The sequence below is a fragment of the Paroedura picta genome, chromosome 2 (genome assembly GCF_049243985.1).
Source record: "Paroedura picta isolate Pp20150507F chromosome 2, Ppicta_v3.0, whole genome shotgun sequence".
Taxonomy (NCBI): domain Eukaryota; kingdom Metazoa; phylum Chordata; class Lepidosauria; order Squamata; family Gekkonidae; genus Paroedura; species Paroedura picta.
The window spans coordinates 97212860-97230654 of record NC_135370.1 but is presented as its reverse complement, the minus strand read 5'-3'; the positions used below and the strand labels follow the sequence as shown (position 1 = coordinate 97230654).

The 17795-nt window shown below is 42.4% G+C and overlaps 1 protein-coding gene and 1 non-coding gene across 2 annotated transcripts; both read left to right on the top strand.

Moving 5' to 3' along the window:
- Nucleotides 1-1113: 1113 nt before the first annotated feature.
- Nucleotides 1114-17561, top strand: EIF4G2 (eukaryotic translation initiation factor 4 gamma 2). Its single transcript, XM_077319087.1, has 23 exons — nt 1114-1257; nt 1372-1424; nt 2539-2646; nt 3498-3563; nt 5626-5751; nt 8144-8246; nt 9806-9937; nt 10026-10092; nt 10179-10330; nt 11234-11344; nt 11749-11832; nt 11920-12018; nt 12235-12376; nt 12467-12627; nt 12744-12857; nt 13320-13445; nt 14300-14404; nt 14488-14703; nt 15016-15274; nt 15454-15658; nt 15916-16127; nt 16353-16474; nt 16748-17561. Exons 1-23 carry the CDS (start codon nt 1114-1116, stop codon nt 16811-16813), a joined length of 2973 nt encoding a protein of 990 aa, XP_077175202.1. The 3' UTR covers nt 16814-17561.
- LOC143831062 (small nucleolar RNA SNORD97) lies at nt 12897-13080 on the top strand. Its single transcript, XR_013228695.1, has one exon. It is a non-coding gene; the product is annotated as a small nucleolar RNA SNORD97 (small nucleolar RNA).
- Nucleotides 17562-17795: the final 234 nt, after the last annotated feature.

The following is a 17795-nucleotide window of genomic DNA, read 5'->3' as shown; positions in this document are numbered from 1 at the left end:
AGTCAACAGACTTACCAGCTAGGTGAGCTGCTCTAGCTCTGTATTAGGCTAGTCACTGAGCAGCGGGGAATGTGAAACAGAACAATGATAGCTTTTTAAAATCTCAGAATTGAATTCATTTTTTTAAGTCCATCTTTAACAACTAGTACCCAACATCTAGACTTTTCAGGATTCGTGACAAAATCAGGCATATATCCGTATCACTCTCATGACACTGATTTTCTTTTTCTTAGCACCTTTAGTTCTGCCTTAAAACAAAATCAAGGAAGCGAGGGAAGTTTTCTCAGAAAGCAGGTTCAGGGTTATCGATGTACCACTGGAAGCAGGGTGGACTTCGAGATGGGCATGCAGGGATACTGCGTGAAGTAAATCCTCTTGCGAGAGCGAAAGGGAAGCAGATGTCATTGTAATTCACGAGGGACAATCTTTCAGTGTCTGTTACTGGAACGCACAATGATGGGGAAGGGAAAGAAAGGATTCATCCAACTTGCCCCAATTGACCTGCTGCGCCATTTGCGCAGTCTACTATCCCAGACAAGATCACTTTCTACGCGAACCAAAAGAGGTGCCTGTCTTTGTGAATAGGGTGCTGCACTGCGGCGGTGCTTCCCATCAACCAACCTTGCCTCTTCCCCCTCCTTCGCACTGTTCCCACCCCCTTTCGTCATTGTGATTGGTCGGCCTGGCAGACTCCCTGTCGGTGATTGGTAGCCGGCATATTGAGGACGGTTTGGTTGCGCACTGTGTAATAAAGTTAGTGGGGCTGTCTCAGTACGCATTAGAAGCGGCGGCGAGCTGGTCCGATTCCTATGGAGGCGGCGGAGGGAAGCGCTCGGCGGCTCCTGTGGTGATTCGGAGACTCGTCCTGCCATTCTCGCTTTCCCCCCCTCCCTACCCCAGCCCCGATCCCCGGCTCCCTCTCCCCCCTCCCTTCTCTCTCTCGCCTCTCCCCAGCCCTCGCCGCTGCCGGGACTCGGGGACGCTGACGAGGCTCTAGGGAAGGTGAGGGAATCGCGCCGCCGTGTGAGGTGATGGGTGGGGAGGGGGGAATGCTGGTGGCGGCGCCGGTTCTGCCGGCAGGGAGCGGGGGACGATTCAGGGCCGGGGTCGGGGATGGAGAGTGAAGCAGGCGATGGGGAGCAGGCTGCCGAGAAGCAAAATGGCCGCTGCCTAAAACGGCCGCCATCTTGTCCTCGCTGCTGCACGTTCTCTCTGAGGCACAAAATGGCGGCGGCCAGCGGGACCGGCTCTCGGAGGGTCGGTTTGGGGGAGGGCGGACGGGGCACGGGGATGCTTGGCCTGGGCTCCCGGCCCTTTCGGGGTGAAGAGCAGAGCCCTGATGTCTCCCTGCCTCGCCCTTTGTGAACGGGATGCGGGGGCCTTGCGGCCGCTCCTTTCTCTGAGGAGCCCATTCTGCGGAGGAGGTGGTGATGGGGGGGGGGAGCAGCCGGGAGACCCTGAACTGCCCTTCTGGGGGGGGTGGGGGGGCGGCTGCCGGCAGGCGCCTCCCCTCCCCTCCCTTCAGGAGAACAAAGGCCGGCCCTGGTCTCTCCCGAGTGCGGCCTGAGCCTGGAAACGGGCGGTGCCCGACAGGCGGAGGGAGGGCCGGCGCTGGGCTGGGCTGGGGGGGGGGGATGATGATGCGCGCGGCAGCCTCGTCGGGAAGCGGGGGGAGGGGGATTGCTTCGTGAGCCCTTTTGTTCGGCCGTGGCCATGTTTTGTCTCTCGCGTAAGTGAGTCCGAGAGCAGGCCGCTCCCGGTAGGGGAGAATAGAGCCAGCCACGTGCGCTGCTGATGTGGCGGTCTCTGCGGATTTCGGGTTCCTCTCCGCCGCATTCGTTACTGGGAAGCAATCCCCGGGGAAGTAGATGAGGATTTGTTAAGGGATTGAGGCTCGGGAGCCAAGTCCACGATCCTTAAACGTGGTGATGAAAGGCCTGCCTGGATCTCTTGTGACTGTTTCCGCTTTCGGGTTAAGGAAAGAGGGTCTTGCACAATCGGTAATGGCCATGCTGTGCTCCACCCAGTTTTAATTTGCCTTTCCTTAGGTGAAAGTTTATTGAAACCGAGTCCTTTGGGATCTCCCAGCTGCTTGGCTTGGTCTTAGTGCTTAAGGGGAAGCTGCTCTGTAGGTGAAAGCATTTTAAATAAGATTTATATTTTGGAGAGCATGATTATTGAACATGATAAATAGTAATACTGGACTCCAGAAGACTTGTCTGGATACTCCTGTAGGGATATAACCATACCTGAAAATAAGTATATAAACAAAACCAAGTTACCTATGTGGTTCACACCGTAAGGGGACATGGCCTCAATAAACCTAAGATGTATTCAGTTGTCTTAGTCCTTTAAAGAAATATAGGTTTGAAAGCAAATAGTTTGCAACTTCACAGGTAAATCATACAGTAGCTGCTGAGTTAAATACTTAAATTGCTATAGAGATACTGATAATACAGATCATGACCTTTATGTGATTATGCCAGTTGAGTCTTGACATTCAGGTACTTACAATTCAAACTCTTGATTGTCTTCTAGGTTTTATATTTCCCTATCCTGTCAATTTATTATTCTTTTGAAGATTCTTCATTGTCAAGCCGCCAAAGTGGAGAGTGCGATTGCAGAAGGGGGTGCTTCTCGTTTCAGGTATCTCTTTTTAATGAAATGTCTATTTTTATAGTAAAATGGAACACGCACTTAAGGGGCAGTTCTAGCCTTTAACATCACAGCCCTCATCAGCTGTTGATAGATAAGAGAGGATCTGATCAGCAAGTTATTCTGGTGTGCTGGTGCAGGAGCTGATTAGTCTGCAGTGTAGAGTCTTGTAAAAAACAGTAGTAGGCAAATTTGATCCAAAGCTTGCCTTGTCTTCATGTTGTTGAAATGATAAAATGTGAAGAGTGCCTGTAAGATTCACAGAACATTGTGGACACAAATAACTGCTGTGCCTTGTGTATCAGAAGAGACATAGATGAAGAACCATCATAGGAGGCGGTGCTGATTTGCTTGCATAATACAAGGGTTAGAAGAATTCCTAGGACTGGGTTGTGAAAGTCATTCTGTAATGTTAATCTGGTTTAAGTTTATAAAAGAGTACAAAGGAGGTCTGGGAAGCTTATGAGCCTATTCCCCCCCCCCCAAATTAAAAACCCTCTGCCCTCATATTTCATAGAATCCTAGAATTGGAAAGTACTTCCAGGTCATCTAGTCCAGTGGTAGTCAACCTGTGGTCCTCCATATGTCCATGGACTACAATTCCCATGAGCAAACGCTGGGAGGGGCTCATGCATTCAACCCCCTGCAGAATGCAGAAAATTCACAACTACCCACCCACAGTGACCCCAATTCCATGCCCAATTACGCATACATATAGTTTGTATTGTATCTTTCATGTCTTGTAACCTTGTAGTATTTTTTCTTGCTACAGGTAGCAATTATGTATGGACTTCTATACTTTGTCCTTGAAAGGTTTTTAACAGGTTTTTTCCCCCCTATAGTGCTTCTTCGGGCGGAGGAGGAGGTAGGGGTGCACCTCAGCACTATCCCAAGACTGCTGGCAACAGGTAAGTCTGTATTTAGCTTTGAATACTATATTGCAAGAGCCTCTTGTGTTAAGAACAGCAGACATGCAGTCTGGAAGCTCTGCCCATGAGGCTGGGAGTTCAATCCCAGCAGCCGGCTCAAGGTTGAATCAGCCTCCCATCATTCCGAGGTTGGTAAAATGAGTACCCAGCTTGCTGGGGGGTAAACGGTAATGACTGGGGAAGGCACTGGCAAACCACCCTGCATTGAGTCTGCCATGAAAACGCTGGAGGGTGTCACCCCAAGGGTCAGACATGACCCAGTGCTTGCACAGGGGATACCTTTACCTTTACTATATTGCATGAGGATTCTGGCTTTAATTGAAAGGTCCATCTAGTTCAGCATGTTTCTCTGAGGTGCCCTCTAGTTTTGGATATTTTATTTTGCTGCTGTGGCTAATAGCCAAATATGAACTTTCTTTCCATAAATTGTGTGGTTTTAATATAAAGACAGGCAGGCTGCAACTTGTTATGGTGAATTTCATAATTCATTTACAGATACAGACATACTTGTTCAACTTAAATCTACTGCCAGTCGCTCTTATGAGGTGATCACATTACAGTATTGTGGAGAAAGTTCTTTCCCAAGTCCTCCACATGCTGTATAAATTTATAAATGAGATCTAGTTTAGTTAACTTTTCATGTAGGTAAAGTGTCCATGCACCTTGATAATTTTTTTTTGGGGGGGGGGTTCCTGCACATTTTCCAATTGTATCAATTTTTTGAGAGCTTAGATATTAACACCCTCCTTTTCCCTACTTGGGACTTAAAGCCATTTTATTCTCACAGCATCCCTGTCAGGTAGGCTAGGCTGAGAATAACTAGCCAAATGTCACCCAGCAGTTTTCCCAGGGATAGTGGGGATTTAAACCCAATTCCTTGCCCCGCACTCTAGCCACTACACCATATTGGCACTGTGCACTGATAAGAACTGTTTACAGATTATAACATGTAGTTTAGGAAGTCTATGAGGACATATACATTGCTGCTTCACACCACTGATGTCTTGATGCTCACTACAACCTCAAGGTACTTGTTGGTCATTACCACTTGAAATGCCCACATATTTTTGTCCCCATAGTGGTTCATTTTATACTTAATCTGAATCTTGTGTATTCCAGTATTGGTTATTCATCTGGAAGTTCTGGAGAAAGTATATCTGTCTTGGTTTTTACCAATCTAAATGACTCTGCGGATTTTACCCATTTCACTGTTCACCATGATTTCAGATTACTTTAAGAATACATTAAATGTTGTCTGACTTAATCCAGTTTTCTATGAATCTGTAATATGAATAGAAGAGTTGATAGTGGCACTGAGTTTGAGGTGTATATGCTCTTATTTAATTTTCCTTATTTAAGTAATTTAAATCCAACCTAGCTCGAAGTAGCTAATATGCCAAGTGACAATGCAGTAAAATCACTATATAGCAACATATTATTTAATTCAGGTAATGTATGGTAATTATAGTGATATAACTACAAACAAGTCAGTTCAAATTTGGCTTAAATAAATGTGCTCTTTAATATTTTATAAAAGCCATATTAGTCCTTTGTAAAACAGAAGACATTTGTTATCTCTGGACTCTGTCTGGTAACAGAGTTGAACCAGCTACTAAGTTTGGTCTCTCTCTTAATGGGGAAGGAAATGTGACTCTGTGAAAGGGTACCAGAAATTGAAGTGGACCATAGGAGTATAGCTGATATTCATATTAATTTCCACTTGTGTTAAATTCTTACATGGTGGCATGGCAAGTGTACTAGTGGTTTTCAGTAGATCAGTGTTAGTGAATGCTCACTAAGCGTTCTTCCCAGATACTAATCAAATGCTGTAATGACACAGATTTCCTTGTGTCCTGTTGATACATGTGTGGTATTTTGATGAGCCTTCCACACATAGTTATGAGGGTAAAACAAGGGAATGTTGAATGATATTAGCCACTTTTATTCTCCACTGGGAGAAAGTCAAAATGTTTAATTCATTTAAATTACAGGAGAGCATTCTACAGGTTCTAATATCTAATTTCTTGTTTTCTAAAATAAGCGAGTTCCTGGGGAAAACCCCAGGGCAAAACGCTCAGAAATGGATTCCTTCACGAAGCACTAGACGAGATGACGACTCCGCAAATGACAAAGAAAGACACGATGCAATCTTCAGGAAAGTGAGAGGGTAAGTTTCAAATAGAATGTTTTAATTGAAGCTGCTATCTAAAATGAAATCCTTAGTAGAAACTTGTAGTCAAAAGAATTGCCTGATTGATTAAAATCATTGTGAGTTTGCTGTCCCCACTCTCTGTACGTACTGTATAATTTGGTCCTCAGTAACCCCCTTGGAGAATCTTACTGAAGTTTACTCTGTGGGGATTTAGAAAACGGTTAGTAGGATTGCACTAAAAAGCCACAATTGACTGATTTCAGATCAGATCTGAACATATTTGTGACTTACCATTATGCATGCAGCTCACCAGCATAGATTGGCCTGCCAGGTGGTTGATTGTCCCCACCGCTGCTCTTGCAGTGCGTATAATGCAGCAGAAACAGCAGGTGGTTGCATAGGCTTGGTATAAGGCTGAAAAACTAAAATCTCAACCACTGTTTCCAAACCTGCTAGGTAATTACATTCTTCCAGTCTTGTGCAATACCGGTCCTGCTTTCCTGTTTTGCCCTGCATCTACATCAAAGCTTCCCTTACTCACCTGACTAATTTCAGGAATCTGTTTTACTGTTGCAATCTCTGTCACCATAGGTTTTCTGGCTTCCTGATTCTCTAGGCCAGCCTTTCGCAATCTTTTTACCATTGAGAAACCCCTGAAACATTCTTCAGGCTTAGAGAATCCCCAGAACTGATGTCAGCAGGCCACACCTTCCTGCCACACCCCCAGAAGTCACATGTCACCAGAAATGACATCACCCAGATACTCCCACATGCTCTGTAAGGGGGGGGGCAATGCCAGAAATGGTACAGCAGTTTACTCCGTTGGACTGGGTAAAGGGCTGGTGTAGGCCTCAATTGCCCCACCCTCCAATGCTGACCTGTTCTCTCTTGGGTGGCCTTGCTTGCCCTTCACCAAGTGCCAGACGTGCTAGTGAGAAAGTTTGGTGTAGTGGTTAGGAGTGCGGACTTCTAATCTGACATGCCAGGTTCAAGTCTGCACTCCCCCACATGCAGCCAGCTGGGTGACCTTGGGCTCACCACGGCACTAATAAAACTGTTCTGACCAGGCAGTGATATCAGGGCTCTCTCAGCCTCACCCACCTCACAGGGTATCTGTTGTGGGGAGAGGAAAGGGAAGGCGACTGTAAGCCGCTTTGAGCCTCTTTCAGGTAGAGAAAAGCGGCATATAAGAACCAACTCTTCTTCAAAGCTGGTTCTTGCATGCGACTCAGTTGGCTGCTATGGTTGCAGGGCTCAGACAGGCTGGCTCACAAGGAGTGGCTATGAGCCAGTCCTCCACCTCCCTTGACTTGCCTGGAGGGAAAAGCAGAAATTGAGCTGCAGGTGTGAGGATTTGGATTCCCCTTTATTGCGTAATGAAGGGAGCTTCCCCTGTTTTCAGAGCAAAAGCTGCAGGAATTGCCCTCCTCCCTCCATCTGCCCCTACACTTTCCTCCCCTGCAACGAATGAGAAAATGTAGAGTCACAAGCAAAACCTTCCACCCTCGTTAGGCTCTTAATTTTTTTTAAATGCAGGATTACAACAGGTTGCCCGGGCATACAGTAAGAGCAAGCACTTTGTCCATATATTCCACTCCTGCAGCCGTGCCGGGAAAAGCATGGCTGCAGCACTTCCCCCTTAACTTCCTCAAGAGCAGCTGGAAAAGGGGCAGGATTACATCCAAGAAGGCACGACACAACTCTGTCCTTGTCCAAAGATGGAGCAGCTGCAGTGCAGAAGGGGCTGGGGGAGGGTGTGATGTGTTGCCCTCCCAATACCAAAAATGATGGGCAACCAAAAATGGCTGGGCTGGGCATCCGCCACGCTGTCACACACAGTCCCTACCACGTGTGACAAGTCTCATCCAGCAAAGGTTTTTTGGACCAGGGCCCTTACCACTCCCTCCAAGCCCGTCATTTGGGAGGGCAGGTCAACATCAATCAATTTAATTTAAAAAATATATGTTAAATATATTAACTCCCACCCAATCCAGGAGACCCTTATGAGGCCATCAAGAAACCTCAGGGATTCATGAAGCCTCTGATGAGAGCGCCTGCTGTAGTCCCTGAGAACGTTTCTACCTGCTCTCGTGTAATATTTTGATCCTAACCAGGTACATTTCTTACAAGACTGAGCTGCAGTCTGCTTAGTTCCCTGATGGACAACCATATTAGGTCAATCTCTTTGTGCCCAACATTTACCACTACAGGATCAGTCTAGTATGGTATACAATTAAAATGTGCTAGGTTTTCTAAGGAAAAGCTAAAAGCATTATCTTGAGGCACTTGTGTTGAAGAATGGTAGGGATGTCAAAGATGAGTTTAAGAAGACGCAATAAGCTAAGTGAGTAAGCTGAATCATGAATTAGAGGGAGTCTTAAACTGTCATTTTTTTTGTTTCTTTTAGCATATTAAATAAGCTTACTCCTGAAAAGTTTGACAAGCTATGCCTTGAGCTCCTCAATGTGGGTGTAGAGTCTAAGCTCATCCTAAAAGGGATCATACTGCTGGTAAGGGAAAATGCACTGAGAATCTGTAACTGTTATAAGAATGATGGAGATGTGACGGGTTTTCTGTGTTGTGGGAAAATTTCCTGGAAGTAGTTACGTTGCTAGACCGAAATACAAAGGCTAGTTCTACAGCTTTGATCTTGATGTCCTGGCACATTCCTTCAATACTGCAAAAGTTTTAATCAAGCCCATAGGTAGTATTCAAAGTAATGTAGCACTTTAAATGAACAGGTTGAGCTTGTATCAGGGCTGAAATTTCTGAAATATTAGAGTCCTTGAATGTTGGAGGGGGATGACTACAACATTATCCTAATCTGTTAAAGACTGGATATGTATAAGCTTTTACATTGGGGGGCGATATACATGTATGTTTGTGGTAGGCGGCTGTGGTGGTTGTACCAGAGGAGTTGTTTTTGTTCTTTGTTTTGCTGTCAAGTAGCAGCTGATTCATGCAATCTTACATGGTTTCAAGGCAACATTAGACTTCCCTGGTGGTTTTCCATCCAAATACTAACTAGGGCAGGCCTTTCCTAGCTTCAAGACCAGGCTAGCCGGTTCAGGGCAGCAGATACATGATATATATATCAGCATGTAAGTAAAGTTCCTGAGTTCTAAAAGGAACAGTCAACTATTGAAATACATTTAGGTGATATAAATGCTTGAGCAACATGGCTTCCATGCAATATTGGAATTACTTGCTGTCAGTTTTAGTAACCACTTGATTGATGTGATCTGTTTTTCTGATTGCCATAAATGCTAGATGCAGTGTCAGAACTGTATCTTGAATGAAGATACAACAAGGCTGAGAAGGTCATCTTGGGAACTTCTGTAAAACATTTTTGCTTCTACAGAACATTAATTTCACAGCAATAGAGCAAATTTCAATATGCAATTATAGCAATATTAGAAGCAAGTCTTATTAAATGGGTGAATGATTTTTTTCCATTTTCCAAATGGATCTGTTTGTTCACGTTAAGGGTGTTTTTACTTGCCATAGGACAGGGATAGTCAAACGGCGGCCCTCCAGATGTCCATGGACTACAATTCCCATGAGCGCCTGCCAGCATTTGCTATCAGGGGTTCATGGGAATTGTAGTCCATGGACATCTGGAGGGCCGCCGTTTGACTACCCCTGCCATAGGATACCAGGCATTTAGAATTCTTCTGCAGCAGTGTCAGTATAAGTTGCTTTTATTACTAGGATGTTAGAATTTGGTTAATATAATGGGTTTGTGAAGGCTTTTGTAAGAAGTACTTAAGTGCACAACTGGGTCAGTGGGGAAACATTCTTTGCATGAAGAATCAAGTTCGGTCCTCAATTTTAAAAGGATCTGATAGAAGGTAATGTGAAAGATCTCTGCCTTAGACTTTGAAGAATAGTAGATTTATCTGACTATATAAGGCAACTTCATGTGTTTGTGAATTAAAAAAATACTTGTAATGTTGGAAAGAAGCATTGGAGGTTTCTGAAAACCAATTTTGATCTTTGTTAAGTAATGTGTTTGCCACAAGCTCAGCAAGATCTTCTTTTAATCACATCTGCACATTCTCTTATTTAGATCGTAGACAAAGCCCTTGAAGAGCCAAAATATAGCTCGCTGTATGCTCAACTATGTCTGCGACTGGCAGAAGATGCACCCAACTTTGATGGCCCATCAGCAGAGAGTCATCCAGGACAGAAGCAAAGCACAGTGAGTGTGCAAGCCTTCCTCTAAAGTTACTGTGATAATGAGCAATGCAGAAATGTACCATTTTAATCGGTGGACTTCTTCCTCCTAGACATTCAGACGCCTCTTAATTTCTAAACTTCAAGATGAATTTGAAAACCGCACCAGAAATGTTGATAGTAAGGCTTAAATTTATTTTACAATTAAATTGCAGCTCAATTTTATGTCATGCAAATTAACAAGTGTTTGTTTTTCTTGTGTGTAGTCTATGATAAGCATGACGGCCCCCTCCTCCCCGAGGAGGAGGAACAGAGAGCCATTGCTAAGATCAAGATGCTGGGAAACATCAAATTCATTGGCGAACTTGGCAAGCTTGATCTTATTCATGAATCTATCCTTCATAAGTGCATCAAAACAGTAAGTGGTATATTTTTTTGCTTCATGTAAACTGCAAAAATACTTGTTTTAAATAATTGTCTGGTTACTACTTGATAGTAGCTTAAAATATAAATTGATCCTGCCCATGAAGATGACTCTACTGTCATGAATTCATTACAGAAGGTTGCTTAGACTAGCGATCCCCAACCTGTGGGCCACGGACCACATGTGGTCCTTCGACTAATTGGAGGTGGGCCCCGAAGGACACCTTCTCTCCCCCCCCCCCCCCGGCCCTTTACTTCATCCCCCCCCCAGCCCTTTACAACACACTTCATTGTTGTGGCATGTCTGTATCTTATTTTGAAGGGATGTTTAAACATTACCATAGCGATCAGAGAGCGCTAGGGCAGTGGTTGAGAGTAGAGGAGTAAACTACCCCCCCCCCCCGCTGGGCCTCAGTAAAAAGAGTGGTCCCCGGCGTTGAGTGTCCCCTGGTGATAAAAAGGTTGGGGACCACTGGCTTAGACCACTGGTTTTCAACCTACCCATATGGGGTTTTTTTTTCTGCATAGGTATTCTTTAGTAGATGAGCCACTTTGTGCAGTGCAGAAGGGTCTCGTCATGTTCCATTGTGTGCATAGTCAAACCTGTTGGATTTCACTATTTGTTGTCCTACATGACATGCAGTACATTAAACCATTCCATGACTGGAAAGAACATCCAAAAGATTGCAATCTGCCTTTCAGAGATCCTTGTGTTCACTGATAATTCTCAAATAGAATTATCTATCAAAAAGAAACCCAATATTTCCCAGCAATGTGGTTTACAGCATACTGTAAGATAGTTGACTTTAAAAGGAACTAGACCTTAAGTAAACAAAAATTAAACAGGAACAACAAAATATTTTGTTAATGGAAGTATATCTTAATTTTAAATATTCAGCTTTTGGAAAAGAAGAAGAGAGTCCAACTCAAAGATATGGGAGAGGATTTGGAGTGCCTCTGTCAGATAATGAGGACAGTAGGACCTAGACTAGATCACGCAAAAGCCAAGGTAAGTATTGTTAAAATTGAAAATGGGCTTCACAGCTATGGGGGTTGGATATCAGTGCAAGGGTGGAAAATATATGAAATGGAGGGTGTTGTATACTTCAGGAACATGATTTTGTATGGTTATGTGTACCTTTTGCATGTCTTGGCAGTTCGGGGGCTTTTTTTGTAAAGGAGAGGAATTACGCATTTTAAGTGCTGTTCTTGACTAGTTGTTCTGACTACTATAGCTGGGCTGCAAATGAAAAAGAAGGCCAGAGCAAGCACGTTTCAGTCCCATTTGTTGTCATCATTTTAAACAAAAGAATCCTGCTTGACTTGCACAATTCTCTGCTAAGTGAATAGCATGCTTGTTCCCAAGTTTTATATGTTCTCAATTTTCCACCTGGGAATTTTATGTTTTCACAGTCCTTAATGGATCAGTACTTTGCCCGTATGCGCTCCTTGATGATGAGTAAGGAATTGCCGGCAAGGATTCGTTTCCTGCTGCAGGTAGAAACATAAGCTGCACGTTTTGTTGTGTCCTATGTGCTGAGCGGTGCACTTGATATTGATGTACTATTTCTTTTGTGATTGAAGGATACTGTGGAGTTGAGAGAACACAATTGGGTTCCTCGCAAAGCTTTTCTTGACAATGGACCAAAGACTATCAATCAAATCCGTCAAGATGCAGTGAAAGTATGTATTTAATTTGGGCAGATAAGTTGATTATTTAAAACATTTGAGGCCCCTCTGTCTGATTTCAGATTCTCCATGGTAATAAGATTAAAAATAATACTAATATTTGGCCTTTTGGTCAATAATGGGGTGTCAGGTGTGTTCAACCTTTTGATATGTTCAGTACAATTAAAATCAGGTGCTTTAACACTATACAATTTCACATTTGTTTTTAAGGATCTAGGAGTTTTTATTCCGCCTCCTATGTCTCAAGGGATGAGAAGTGACTTCTTTCTGGAGGGACCGTTTATGCCACCCAGGATGAAACTTGACAGGGATCCACTTGGAGGGCTTGCTGATATGTTTGGACAAATGCCTGGTAATTCATTTCGTTTAATAAGTGACAAGATACTATCATAAAGTCCTTAAAATACCTGAGTTAAGACTGTATGATTTGACTTTTAAACAGGTAGCGGAATTGGTACTGGTCCGGGAGTTATTCAAGATAGATTTTCACCCACCATGGGGCGACATCGGTCAAATCAACTTTTCAATGGCCATGGGGGACACCTCATGCCTCCTACTCAATCCCAGTTTGGAGAACTAGGCAAATCCTTTTTGAAAAACCCAGTAAGTAACTTTGGTGAAAGCAAAATACTAGCCAGTCTTAGTTCCTCTATGCAGGCTATTGGATATCATGGTTTTGTCAATATTAAACCTTTTCTTGCTGCTTTTCCTCAAAATAGGGACAAAGCCAGCTGTACCATAACCAGAATCAGGGGCTTTTATCCCAGCAACAAGGACAGTCCAAGGATATGCCACCACGGTTTTCTAAGAAAGGACAGCTTAATGCAGACGAGGTATGCCATTAACTCCAAACAGACCTGGTTGTAAAAATAATGCCCGATGATTATAACAAGACGCGTTATTCTGAGGACAAGTGCTGACACTCCTGCTACCTTTTCTCTCTGATTTTTTTCTACTTCTCAGATCCTTTCATTCCTTTTCCTTCTTTTCTTCCTACCCCCCCTTTCCCTGGAGTCACCAGCATCCTGTGAACAAGATTATGAGATATGAGGGCAATAAAATTAATCAGAAAGAGCAGTGGATCTAGTTTCTCCTAGTTTCAGTTAAAATGTTAATGTAAATTATTCTAGCAAAAATATATACTCCTAAGTAATGACTTAGCTGTGCTGTTGCTAAAGTTTACTCAATACTGATATGTGTAAAGTGTTACCCAGCCTTAAGCAGTGGAAAAGCTGCAGCAGCAGGGTTTTTGGAAAATAATCTTAACTCCATAATTCCATAAAATGTATTTGCAGATTAGCTTGAGGCCTGCTCAGTCGTTCCTAATAAACAAAAACCAAGTGCCAAAGCTTCAGCCCCAGATAACTATGATTCCTCCCAGTGCACAGCCACCACGTACTCAAACACCACCTTTGGGACAGGTAAATATTTCACTAATTAAGCAGCTTGAATTCTAAGTACTTCTATGTCTGGTTTCATTTTCAGGTGGTATATGCAATCACTAATATTTTATAAAGGTATCAGGAGCAATTTGGAACCTGTTGATTCACCCAGAAATATTAGGCATTCTGAATTCTCCCTATTCTCTTAAGATTGTACACATCTGAATAATTCAGGGAGATGAGCATTTATAGCAAAATCCTGAATCTTATCTGTCTTGTCAGACTGCATGTGCGCAGGGCAGCTGTAGAGATGCTTTTCAAGCTAAGCCTCTATAGGGGGCATTCAAGCCATGAAACAGTACACATGCATGTGGAATTCCCACCCAACACATATGATTAGAGGCAGAGCGTCCTCCTATCCTTTTTTGCCACTATGAAGAAAAGACCTCTTCCCAGTTTACTTTGTCTGCTATGACTTTCAGGGCAATTTTCAAGAAGTGCTCCCACTGTGGAGTTAAAGTGCTGCACATGGGCAAGCACAAGAAATGCCTTTTGTGCCTTGGCAAAGTGCATAATGTTGACACTTGCCAAATGTGTCAAGTGTTTATGCCAAGGCTTGATCGGACAAGTTCTCACACCTAAAGGTGGCTCTTTGGAAAACAAAGAAAAATCAGCCAGTGGGATTTTTACCCATGATTTGAACTTTTGTTTTGGTGTTCTTGGGTTAGAGAGTTTCAAGTTAAGACACTTTTCCAAACTGTTCCTAGGATGTTCAACAGTTGAATGCTCAATGTGTGAGGACAGTCCTAAAGTAGTGAACCAAATTCTTGATCCTTATTAATAATAACCTTCCATGCCATTTCATCTTCTAATGAGAACTTTCACTTTTCAAGCCACCTCAGCTTGGTCTCAAGACAAATCCACCACTTATCCAGGAGAAACCTGCAAAGACGATTAAGAAGCCGCCACCTTCTAAGGAAGAGTTGCTGAAATTAACTGTAAGTTCCATTTAAGCTGTTACAAGACTAAAGCCTGCCGAAGCTGTGTACAGCTTGTGATAGTAATATTTTTCCTATTTCAGGAAACTGTTGTGACTGAGTACCTAAACAATGGAAATGCCAATGATGCTGTCAACAGTGTGAGAGAAATGAGGGCGCCAAAACACTTCCTTCCTGAAATGCTAAGCAAAATAATACTTCAGTCACTAGATCGATCAGATGAAGATAAAGAGAAAGCAAGTACACTGATCAGTTTACTTAAACAGGAAGGGATAGCCACCAGCGACAGCTTCATGCAGGTACTGGTCACACAAATCTGCAATCATGGCTCACTTTACTTAAAAGTGTATTAGTTTCTTTGAGTAATAGTAATACAACTAATTGTTAAGAACATCTGGATAGATGACACTCCTGTTTCTTTGTTTCATTGAATTGGTGTACTGGAGCAAAGCATGCTTTCTGCTGTTTAAAAGTTTAGATCATCTAATCTCTAGACTTGTTTCTTGCTTTTGGTTTAAGAACTCTCCAGTACTGTATATGAGCATCTAATATACTGATCACTGGGTACAATTTGATTGTCTCCTCTTTTTCATTTTTCCCCTATCCTACAGGCATTCCTAAATGTGTTGGACCAGTGTCCTAAACTGGAGGTAGACATCCCTCTAGTAAAATCCTACCTAGCACAGTTTGCAGCCCGTGCCATAATTTCAGAACTAGTGAGCATTTCAGAACTAGCTCTACCATTGGAGAGTGGCACCCATTTCCCACTGTTCTTGCTTTGCCTTCAACAACTAGCTAAGCTACAAGACCGCGAATGGCTAACGGAACTCTTTCAAATGAGCAAAGTCAATATGCAGAAGATGCTGCCAGGTGAGAGTACAAAATACTGATGATTTAGATATGATTGGAACTTTCTTGAGTATGTGTGTACATTTTGTTTATCAGAAGATTTTAGGGTTGTCAATCCATTAGACAGGGAGGGAAGTCTTCATGTGATCTAAAACAGGGCTAGTACAATGTTGCCCACTATATCAATTTTTCTGTTGCAGAGATTGACCAGAATAAGGACCGTATGCTGGAGATCTTGGAAGGGAAAGGACTTAGCTTCTTGTTTCCACTTCTAAAACTGGAAAAGGAGCTATTAAAGCAGATAAAATTGGATCCATCCCCTCAAGCTATCTATAAATGGATTAAGGACAATATTTCACCAAAACTTCATGTAGATAAGGGATTTGTTAATATTTTGATGACCAGGTAAGATTCATAACTTGCTTGAATTAGTTTTGCTTGGAAATGTCTAAACCATATAAAGTATTTCTTTTACTAGCTGTGTTTGTGCATGTATGGTTTTACAGATGTCAGTTCCAATTGTGAACTTAGTCTTAGATGTATGATAGCATCTTCCTCTTCGGGACTGGTTTTTACTGTTCTTCAGTAGGACAAATATATAGTACACATGAATCAGTTTAACCAAAGCAGTACAGCTGTTTCAGTTACATCTTTTATTTCAGTTTCTTGCAGTATATTTCTAGTGAAGTAAACCCATCTAATGATGAACCAGATTCTTCATCTGCTCCTTCTAAAGAGCAGCTAGAACAGGAAAAACAGCTGCTTCTTTCATTTAAGCCAGTAATGCAGAAGTTCCTTCATGACCATGTTGATCTACAAGTGAGTGCCCTGTATGCGCTCCAAGTGCACTGCTACAACAACAGCTTCCCAAAAGGTAGGAATAAATCTCTGCAATTCTTCCCCCCCCCCCCCCAGTGTTTAAGGAAGGAGAAGATGAGAATTGACCAGGTTGTAACTTGTGGGCAACATGATATACTTTAATTTTGAGACGAATAGTTGTAAAAAGCAGTCTACAGTTTGTTAAGTAAAGGTAGCTTATTTTTTTTATTGATCTGACAAATCAATCATAAGACTACTGTCCCTTTTTTCCTTTTTTTAGGCATGTTACTGCGCTTCTTTGTTCATTTCTATGATATGGAAATCATTGAAGAAGAAGCTTTTCTGGCATGGAAAGAAGATATTACTCAAGAGTTTCCAGGGAAGGGCAAAGCTTTGTTCCAGGTAAAACAAAGACCTGCTGTTAACAACAAACATGCTGTTAACAATTGTCCCAATAATATGAACTCTTGAAGCAGTACAATTTCCATTATGTTATAGGACCAAGTCTATTTAAAATGGGTCTTAAGTACTTCAAAACAAATATCCATTGTGATGGATGTATAAGGGCTGAAATCAAATTAAAAGAACGACATCTCATGTATCATATGAACATGAACTATGTACCACTTCTCGCATCTTTTGACTCTTGTTAACATCATAATGGCTTAATTGCAGGTAAACCAGTGGCTGACCTGGCTGGAAACTGCTGAGGAGGAAGAATCTGAAGAAGAAGCTGACTAAACCAGCCAAAGCCTTAAATTGTGCAAACATACTGTTGCTATGATGTAACTGCATTTGACCTAACCACTGCGAAAACTCATTCCGCTGTAATGTTTTCACAATATTTAAAGCAGCAGTAGGTCAGTAGGACTTGCTTCTGCATAAGGGTTTTTGTAGTATGTCTTAATCATAGTCTACCATAAAAATATTTTAGAGTATCTTTAATGTTTAGATAACAGTGTATTAGCAGCATGCAATAATTACATCATAAGTTCAGAAGCAGTCTGTGTAAGGATCTTCTTTGATGCCAGTTACCATAGGCTGTTTGTTAGAAAACTGAATAGCAACACTGAATACTGTAGAAATGCACTTTGCTCAGTGTAATACTTGAGTTGTTGCAATATTTGATTATCCATTTGGTTGTTACAGAGAATCCTTAACTGTAATCGATGGTGGTTGCCGTAATAGTATATTGCCTGTATTTCTACCTCTAGTAATGGGCTTTATGTGCTAGATTTTAATATCTTTGAGCCTGGGCAAGTGCACAAGTCTTTTAAAAGAAACATGGTTTACTTGCACAAAAAATGATCTGTTTGAAGAGGTGGAGAAATGCCCTTGGAAATGGTCTTTGTGGGTGTGAAACAAAATGGTGAGAAACTGAATTGGTCCCTATTATAGTATTGAAATTAAGTCTACTTAATTTATCAAGACATGTTCATGCCCTGATTTTATATACTTGTATCTATCAATAAACATTGTGATACTTGAATATCTGTTTTGAAGTAGCTCATTTAAAAGTATGAAAGTGGTTTCTCACTCCATCAAAAACGGAGGTTCTTGTAAGCTGCTCACTGAGTACTTAATGGATAGGCAGATCCGCTTTGTGGAGGCTTTGACATGCAACAGGCTCTGACATGTTTTAGTTGTAAATAATACTAAATGTCATTGAGCATTTGTGCCTCAGAATCCTGAATATTCTTCTACCCTGATTGCGAGGTTAGTT